We start from the raw sequence: 10301 nt of genomic DNA, 5'->3' as shown, positions 1-10301 counted from the left end.
CACACACTTGGTATAACACTTGGCATAACTCCACAAGAGTTATACATTTTTTGAGTCGTAGATTTCCAAATAATCAAACGGTTAAAAAGAAAACATTATTATTCATTACATCATTAAAACTTAAGTAATAGCATTCTCATTATTTGTCTCCTTGTTAAATACTTCTTATATCTCTTTTTCTCTCCGTATTAAGTCTTTTACTGTCATCCCTTTTTCTTTGCAATTTTTTTCTCCCCTCAATAAAATTTTTATCACTTTCCTTATCCCCTTTTTCTCAAAATGTTAAAACAAAAATATTCATGAGAAGAGTTGCAAATTGCGTCAGACAACTATGACAAGACCACAGGTTTCTCGGTTTGGGAGGCTATGGTTATAATTCTCTCTTAACTTTTATGCTTTAGAAAAGTTAACACAATCCTTTTGCAAAAAAAATTTGAAATCATTGTGGCTACCATGATGCTTTATATATGTGTGCATGTGTGTTTTCTAAAGCGAAGTCAGCTAGGATAGTTTGTAAAGTTAGGTTAGCCTCAAAATCCATAGAGTTTGGTTAGCCTCATATCATAGTGATTGTTTGGATTCGGCTGAATGCGTCTACGTTTTGCTTTCAACGTGTTTCAGCCCCCTTTTTTTTTTTTCCCAGCTGCAGCGTTTCAGCTTTTAAGGGGACAAAAGTTACTGTTCATCCACTGACGATACTATTCACGACACTATTCATGCACTGTTCAGCGACTTTTTATTAAAAATGGGTCCCGCAGTACTATTCATACATTTAAAAATTATTTTACTACAGTATTTTCAGTTTTCAGTTTTTAGTTTTTAGTTTTCAGTTGTATTTAAACGGACCCATAGTCGGCACAAGTAATATTATTACGGGGCAATTATTTGACGTGTCTAAATTCTAATAGTACACTAGACCCAAGCCTGTTTTTATTTCGAGGGTTAGATGAAACCCAAGCCTGTTTTTATTTCGAGGGTTAGATGAAAGGTGTTGACCAACTCAAAACCACATGAACATAACTATTAGACATATATTCGTGTTCATGAAACGCATTGAATGTTCATAATGTAATATAAAAAAGATGGGGTCGCACTTGCACCAAAGCGAGGAAAGCTATATTATAGTATGGCTTAGAAAATTATATACTTATTTGTGTTCATGTCTAATATGTTTTTGAAATTGTTCAATTAATATTCTTAAACCAAATTGGAAGAATTATGGCCTGCTTGGATTGAGGAGGAAGGGAGGGAGAGTAAAGAGGAGATGAGTAAAGTAGAGTTAGCTAATACTAGGCTAATTTTAGGGCAATTTTACTTTACTTTACTCTACTCTACTCCCCTTCTCCCCCTCAATTGAAACAGACCATTAATAAGTACACAATCAAGTAGTTTGGAAGTAAATTTAAGTGCAAGTATATAATGGACATCCAATAATGTTTATTCATGTCTCAAGGAATGTCTAGGGTTTGGGGTTTTGGACCAATCCTTTCTCATTATACTTATGTACGGATATGAATAATTTCTGAAGAAAATAGAAGAAAATATAGAGATACAAGAGTTGAAGGATGAAATATCTATTTTAAAGGAACAAGTGGTTTACTTTATTTGAGAATTTCAAACACATCCTAATACTAGCTTTTTATAAATTTATTTAGGGACTATTTGGTTGGAAAAGTAGAAAAGTGAGAGAATAAAAAATTGGGAGAATAGAAAAAATTTAGTTTTCTCTGATACTTGTTTGGCTGGGAGGATGAAAAAATAGAAAGATAGAAAACTCATTTGCTTGATTGAGAAGAAAAATGAAAGCATAGTAAATAAAGTTAATATGAATTTATAATTATATCCTTATTAAATAAATAAAAAATAACACTTTTAAAAAAAAAATTGTGTAGTATAGATGGTACTTCCTATGAGAGACCGCGCCCCTCGACCCATTTTTGGGTGTTGGGTTATACCCACGTGAATGGGTGGAGTCGTGTTATTGCCTCTTATAATGGAAATTCGACTGATTATATTTTTCCCTTTAGATTAAGAGTTTTACAATGAAGTCGCCACTTATTTAATTATTGGAAAAACTAAGAAAACCAAAATTGAAAAATTCCTCATTTTATTAATTTTGAATTTGAATTTACATTGATCATAGGAAATGACATGACTTTGGTCCTAGGTATAATCTAAGATAAAGTACATGGCTTTGTTTCCTAGTTACAATCTAGAAATTGAAAATTACACGGATAAGCATTTAATATACTAACCCTTGATCTAAGCTTGGAGGCTATGTTACAAGGTAGAAAAGTGTTAGGCATCCACCTTGCTCAATGAAACCGGTTTTCTAGACTATGATGGCCGACATTCACATCATATCATTCAATCTGTCAATCAATTTGCATGTTGAATTTAATGTGTGTGCTTGTGATAAACCCTAATTCAATTTATCAAGTATTTTACTTGGGTTGAAAAATAAATTCTAGTGAATGTGTGTGGATGGTGATATCCTAGATTCAAGAATTTGAAAGAATTATAAAACAAATGTCTTTTTCATATTTTTTATGTTGATTTAAGATCAAAACTAGTGTTATGCATGAACATGTGATGAACAGCCAAAAACATGTGAAGAACACATAAGAAATTTAAGAACATTCAAACATATTCAAGGAAATTTAAATAATTGCTATCATGCTTTAATCTTAAATTCTCATCATGGCAACATAAAAACAAGTTAGGGAAAGGGATTATACCTTCATGCAAGTTTCATATGGTGGATGAGGTGACTGTTGGTAGAGATCCTAAGGGTGAAGGAAAAGAAGAGCTCAGAGATGGAAAGTAAGTCTCACTCAATACCTTGAGTCTTAAGAAGACCAAAATATGAAAAAACTACTCTACTTCACTATAGCTCAAGAGAGAAGAAGAGAGGGGTTTTTTTTGTCTTGGAATGGAGGAGGGGGGGTTTATATAGTAGTGGTAGAGAAAATATAAATAGAAGGTCATTTAATAAGGGTTGACAAATAATCATGAACCTAGACCTTATTTTAGCCTTTGGAGAAATCTGGTGCATTAAATGGAGAGATTGGTGGGAGTGAAGAGCAAGCAAAATTCGGTTTTCCCATAGCTACTATAACAACCTGAAAGCCAACTTCAAAAAATCATATTTTACTCAATTCTGATTAGAATTGTCTCTTTTTGTGGTCAAATTGAAGCCCCAGATGTCTAGTTTGTAAGAAAATTAACCTCATTCATAGATTCAAAATATTCTGAGAGATATCAATGAAATTGTGAGCAAAGGCCATTTGTTAAAAAATAATTTCAGCACAATTAACATTAATAGGTCCCAAATTAGTTTTCAATTAACATTATTAGGCTTCAATCAATCCCATTTCAGACTTAATTAGTTCCAAATTTACCCTAATTAAAAAGATAATTGTACAAATTATTCATTAAATAATTAATGTTTGACTATCTAATTAATTAAGTATGTGCAACCTTACCATAAAATGTAGTCCTAGCCAATTAAATTATGACACGTCATTAATCCTGTGGGGGGTAAAAAGACCCTGATGGGAATGTGGGCCTTTGGGCCATGCTAAAGAAGGCCGACCTGCTCTTGGGTTTAGAATTTATTAGTATTACGGGTCGGCCCATACGCCGAGGATCCGGGGATCCAGCCGAGGGTGAATTTCTCCTCGGACGGACACTGGAGAACCAGGGACTTCATGGTAAAGGTTAGGGAATGACACGGTCAAGACCAATGGTTAAAATGGGTGAACCCTTGAATGTTCTGGAAGCACCGATGTTAGAGAAATACCAAAGATAAAGGCTGCCACCTCCACATTAAAGACCCTGCACCTACCACCCTGGCCGCATAAATGGGGAAGTGACACCTGAACAGTGGAAGGGAAACTTCTGGTTACTATTCAAAGGCACTGAGAAAAGAAATATCTAGGCTAAGGGGGAGTTGGGGCAACACGTGTATAAAGTATCAAAAAGAGGAGTATTTAAGGAGAAACCTAGAACAGGAAGAGGGATCCCCTTTTTTGTAATCAAGAGAAAAAAGAGAAAGAGATAATATAAGAACAGCTCTCGGCTTGCGTCCGAGCAGGTTGATTTACAATATTCCTTATTGTTTTCAAGTGTTAGCAATCTTTGACTTGTCATTTAATCCTTAGTCACTTCTAACTTGGGTTTCAAGCCTACACTCTACAAATTCATATTGTTTAAGGCTCATTGGGCCTGAGCCCGTAACTGTTCTTGGGGCCAGGTGCAATTGTGCGCTTACAAATCCCAAATTAATTATAATTATAACCAATTGGAATCAATTGTTTATAATCACATATAGTCGGACTCAATTTGTGATAGTGCATCTCGGCCATTAAAACTTGATTTGATGATAACTTTCAATCTGATGGTCCGATTAGGACTTATGACCAGTCAATTTAATCGTTACAACATCAAGATCATTTTGGTGAAATGAGATTACGGATCTAATGGCTAGAATTAAAATGCATATTCTCAAGGTGAACTTACCCTTTTACCCTCCATGTAAGGTTAAATGCAAGTTGCAAAATGGGGTGTCAACACTTCTGCACTAAAAAAATAAAATTAAAATTAAAATTCAAGAACCCAACACTTTTTTATCCAAAAAAAAAAAAATCTAACTAACTAACTAATTGTTAAAAAAAATTAAAAATAAGCATACAAGAAAAGAAAAAAGAAAAAAAAAAAAAAAGATTAGCACAAAAGAAAAAAGAAACCGAATGAACCTAGAAATAAAAAAAGACAAAAGAAGCAAAGAAGAAAAGGACAAAAAATTTCAAAACATCTAAACATTTGGGTGGGGCAATATCATCCAAAACATGGCCAGGTAATTTCGTTCAAATTTTCTTTCCGAATTGGAAGGTCTGAATTTTGGTAGGCTTAGAGAGAAGACTTTCAAGTCCTAAAAATTTTCTCCCACCTCTTTCCTCTCAACCAAACACTCATTACCCATTTTCTCTCTCCCATGTTCTATCTACTTGGTTTTCAAACAAACACACCCTTAATGCATATTGATGCAGGACCAGACATGGGGTTTAAAAGTTTAACAATTTACCAAAGAAATTTCTAAAAAATTCTATAACTTTTTTGCTTTCTTTTATGAAAAATGTCTAATGTAATGGCTAGAAGAAAGCATTAGCCACATCTGTACTTATACCCTAAAGCAACTAGTCAAGTTATAATTGGAGTTTTTTGTAATCACTTATATAAGTAAAATAAATAAATAAGACCTAATAAACACTATCTCTGGGACTCCTTAAGTTTGAGGCAAAATTTATGGTTAACATACAAATATATGCTTGTATGGACAAGCACACACAAAAATGATACATGTAATACTTTGACCAATATATATCATAAAATATCGATTGTGTGAATACTAATTGTTATTTAAATGTAGATTCTAGTTAGCTCAACTGGTAAAGTTTTGGATGGTTGAATAAGAGATCTGGAGTTCAATTTCCGCCTACACTAAAAACTTATTGGTGTTTTGGTCTGATGATAAAGAACTATCATCAGGAGCGAATGTCATTGGTTGAAACTCTCTAAAAAAATTGTTATTTAAATGTTAGAGAACCCATAAAAGATAGCAAGCATATCCATTATTGAATTTATTTGCTATGTAAGCTACGTTGTAATTTTATTTTTCATAGTAAAAACTCCACTTATAATTCTCATATAAAATACTTAGTATTCTCAAAAGAAAAAACAGTGAGTTAATTCCACATTGAAAAATAAGTGTGAGTTATAGAGGTTTAAAGCATGTACTGTATATCCAAGAGTCAGACCCTTTTTGGATATACATCACTGTTAGTTTCTTTAAAGCCTTCTCTCCTCTCCCCTCTCCCCTTGTGTGTGTGCGTGTGTGTATGTTAAAATATTTAGTATTCTCAAAAGAAAAAGCAGTGGGTTAATCCCACATTGAAAAATGAGTGTAAGTTATGGAAGTTTAAAGTATGTACTGTGTATCCAAGAGTTAGACCATTTTGGATATATATCACTATTAGTTTCTTTAAAACCTTCTCCCCTCTCCCCTTGTGTGTGTATGTTAAAATACTTAGTATTCTCAAAAGAAAAAATAGTGGGTTAATCCCACATTGAAAAATAAGTGTGAGTTATAGAGTTTTAAAGTGTATCCAAGAGTTACACCCTTTTGGATATACATCATTGTTAGTTTCTTTAAAACCTTCTCCCCTCTCTCTTTGTGTGTGTGTGTTAAAATACTTAGTATTCTAAAAAAAATAATAATAAAAAAATAAAAATAAAAATAAAAGAAGAAGAAGAAGATAAACCTCAAGTATAGCTTAGAACAAGTTTATACCATATAAAAACCATTTGTGCGTCCAAACTTTTAGAGGTTAACTTGAAAATAATTATTATATAATTATTTCAAATTTTATTACACATTTTTGTAATCATTAATGAGATACTACACAACAAAAAAATTATAATTAAGATAGGTAACGTTATGATTTGAACTTAACTTTTGGTTCTTTATTTTGCCCTTTTTTTAATTTTCTTTTATAACATTTGAATCTTATATTTATTGATATAATAGGACATATATTCCTTATAATTTTTAAACGGAAATTGACATATAGAAGAGATATATAAGAATTAGTTGACTTTAAACTTAATACTAAATATTAAAAGTGTCATTTGAATAGTATGAATGACAAAGTAGCTGATCTTAAAAAATAATCATACACGTGTATTATTAAAATAAATTACAAGACTTATATAAAGAAAAATCCTCCAAACGAGATAACATTTATCCTACTCTTAATCCCTTTTCTTCCTTATATAACCTAATTCCTCTCTTTTGTACTTTATTTTGGATTGCAGAATGGAAAATAATACGTCCACAATATTTTTACAACATTTTCACAACAAATCATAGGTGGTTAATTGTTATTGGTTTAAATTTGAACATAACACTAAGATTACTTTTTTGCCCCAACAATAACAACTAGTAATAACATGTCACTTAAGATTTGTTGTAAAAATATTGTAAAAATATTGTAAACAAATCATTTCTCTCATAGAAAATATACTTTTTCATACTTGAGGCAGACAACAAATTAATCAATTACGATTCTTTTTTACCAATAAAATTGATTAATTTATCTAGCCAAAGAAATGAGATTAAAAAAAAAACATAATGAGAATGACCCATGAAGCAATAAAAGGCTTGCAAGAAGATACTAGGTTGCTTCCTATCTACCCAAAGGAAAAAAAAGAAAAAGAAAATGATGCTATTTTGTCATGCCCAAGCCTCATGTTCTAGGAAGAATCCTCAAATAAAAGTCATCAAAGTCTACCTACCACCACGAGCCCCCAAATGCTTACGTGGCCACCGGGGTGATGAAGTCATGGTGATATATCTGTAATAATAATAATAATAATCCGAAATCTAGATAGCTTGTGACTTATGTTGCTTCGTGGAACCAAATATATTATTATTATTTGCACCAATATCTTTCTTCCAATTCCATCCTTAAATATAAAATAAAAATCCAATTTTGCCTCAAAGACTTTCCAGAAAGATTTCTATTCCACACCATGCCAAACATTTCTCCGCCACACCTCCACGTGCTTGTCTCACGTGCCATCACTTGGAATCTACCATGTTTTCCAAATTGACGGTCGTGATCTCTTTTATCAAAGTCATACTTTTGACCACGTTTGAAGCCTCCATAAATAGCGAAGCACCCCACGCTATCTTCCTTCCTTCTTACAAAAGGAAGAGTTTGGTTCAAGTCCTAAAGTTGATCCCTCATTTTTCTTCTTCTGGGGGCCATGAGTGAAACCATGTCTGGCTCTGAAAACTGGCTCCAGTTCTATCAGCAACAAAACCTCTCTACTTCTCAGATGTCTGATTCCACAATTGTGACCACCACTGTCACTTCCTCTAGCATGTTGAATAGTCCAATTGGGTCCGGCAATAATTCTGGCACAAACACTGGTCACTTGAGCCCAGAAGGTCGTGTATCCAAGCCCATACGTAGGAGATCCAGGGCCTCTAGACGAACCCCAACAACTTTACTCAACACAGACACTTCAAATTTCAGAGCCATGGTGCAACAATTCACTGGAGGTCCTAGTGCACCCTTTGCCTCAGGAGCGCACCATGGTGCACCACCAAACTTTGGTTTTGCATTAGGAACCAACCGTCAAGCTCATCATCATCCAGCAATGATGTTACCTCCTACAGGTCATGGATTTCATTTACAGCCTCAACAACAGTTACTATACCCTCATCATCATCATCAGCAGCAAGGCCAGCAGCAATACATGTTTTCTCTAGGAAACAATAGTAGTAATAGTACACATCATGGTCAAGATCATGCTCTTCTTCAAAGACTTGGAAGCTCAAGACCCAGTAGTAACATGGGATCAGTAGTCTCTGATGGGTTTGTGATTGAAGGTGTTGGTGTTCCATCTTCCTCACAAGTACCTCCTGCTTCAACTGTTAGGCCCTCCAATGAGAGTAGGAGTAACAGTTTCTTGTTTTGAGAAAAAGACATAAAGAAGAAAGTTAGGTACTGACTTGTCTTAGGGAGAAATTGTTGACCAATGTAAATACATTTCCTTTTCTTTTCACTTTGATAGAAATTGTCGGCTAAACTTTAAATGTGGCCTGGAATTTGGATAGGGGGAATTTTTTTTTTTCTTTTTTTCTTTTTTTTTTCCTTTCCTCTGGGTAGCTATTCATGACTTCATATTCAGATATTCTGTTGTTTCTGGATTTTGATGGGAATTTGGCAAATGACCCTTTGGGCTACCTAATTTTTAGGGAAATCAATGTTTTTTTTTTGTTGTTTTTTTTTTGGTGCGGTTGCAATGAATATATTCAATAACGTTGGAGTGCAAATGTGTTTATTAAATTCAGTCAACCGACTTGTTTTTCTTTTTAACAATTACCTTTATATATTATTTAGATGTTGAAACCGATCATCTTTTAATTGATTTGTTTTTTTCTTCTTTCGAACATAGTGGTTTCAGACTCAAACCGTCGTAATTGTAGAAACTAACTGTGGATTAGATCTTTTTTATTTTTTTTCATTACTATTATTTTTATTTTCTTGCATAATTATATATTGATTAATTAGATCATTTTTCTTGATAAAATCTCTCATGATTTAATAAAATATTTGAAGTTTAATATTTATTTACACCAAAAATTGATTAATATCTAAAGAACTATCATAAAAAATGAACATTATAAGTTGAAAACCTCAGAAAAAGAAAAAACTAAAAATAATAAAAATAGAAAAATGAACTTGTGAAAACCCATATGAAATTAATAGTTTTTTTTTTTTTTACATTCAAATTACTAGTTAATTTTCCTCAGAAAAAGTACTTGTTAATTTATTGAAAGCTATATATATTATCCTTAGAACATTCAGCTAAATTGACTACCGATTCTTCTCAAAAAAAGTTTTGACCACTGATAATTTCACATTACATCATGGATAAATTATAATAATCGATAAATTAACATGCTAATCTGAGACTAATTTACAAGCATCCACCATCTAAGTTTTTGTCCAATTTATCAATTAGCCAAAAGATAAATCTTAAATAAAAATGTTCGTTACAGAATTTTCATCATTCACAAAACATAATATTGCCAATGATCTCCTAATTTAATATTGATAGTTCAATTAAAACTTTAAACTTTTTAAGTGTTTCAATTTTCATCTCAACAATTTATTATGAACTAAAAGTAACAAAAATTAAAATAAATTATACCTAAAATTTATTTCGATACTAAAAGACATACATGTCACTTGATTTAAGCAGTGTCTAGCTCTTTTTTTGGGGAATTTAAGCAGTATATAGTGTTGAAAGAAACTAATAAAATGGTGGCTTTTTTAAAAAAAATTTGCTTATCTGTTAGGGTTTCTTAAGTTGTTTCATCAATCTTCTTATAAATTTACGGTTTTTCTTTTTTCTTTTTTCTTTTTTTTTAATGTTTTCGAATTAGGGCGTTTTAAGCCTTTCGTGGATTTCCTTTTTTTTTTTCTAAAAGATTTAAATTTCTGTAATTTCAAAATTATAGGTTTGAACTGATGCAAATAAAATTTCACAGATCATTTTAAAACTAAAGGACAAATTAATCTATGGTTTTGATTATGTAATCATTCATTTATGGCAAGTGTTTTAGGGTTAAATCTTTTTTTTTTTTTAAGTTGAGCTAAAATATAGTTGTATTTACTATTTAGGACCAAAAAAAAAAAAAAGACTTTATGAAACTATACCTACCT

General features: G+C 32.1%; 1 protein-coding gene across 1 annotated transcript; it reads left to right on the top strand.

Annotated features, from left to right (window-relative positions):
• Nucleotides 1-7751: 7751 nt before the first annotated feature.
• Nucleotides 7752-8905, top strand: LOC142614730 (uncharacterized). The gene has a single exon (XM_075787286.1). The coding sequence runs from the start codon at nucleotides 7831-7833 to the stop codon at nucleotides 8545-8547; it is 717 nt and encodes a 238-aa protein (XP_075643401.1). The 5' UTR covers nucleotides 7752-7830; the 3' UTR covers nucleotides 8548-8905.
• Nucleotides 8906-10301: the final 1396 nt, after the last annotated feature.

The sequence above is a fragment of the Castanea sativa genome, chromosome 11, assembly GCF_040712315.1.
Source record: "Castanea sativa cultivar Marrone di Chiusa Pesio chromosome 11, ASM4071231v1".
Taxonomy (NCBI): Eukaryota; Viridiplantae; Streptophyta; class Magnoliopsida; order Fagales; family Fagaceae; genus Castanea; species Castanea sativa.
This window is presented reverse-complemented; position numbering and strand designations above follow the sequence as displayed.

Excerpts from the sequence above, each read along its gene's own strand:
- LOC142614730 (XM_075787286.1), top strand. The coding sequence starts at position 7,831 with ATGAGTGAAACCATGTCTGGCTCTGAAAACTGGCTCCAGTTCTATCAG.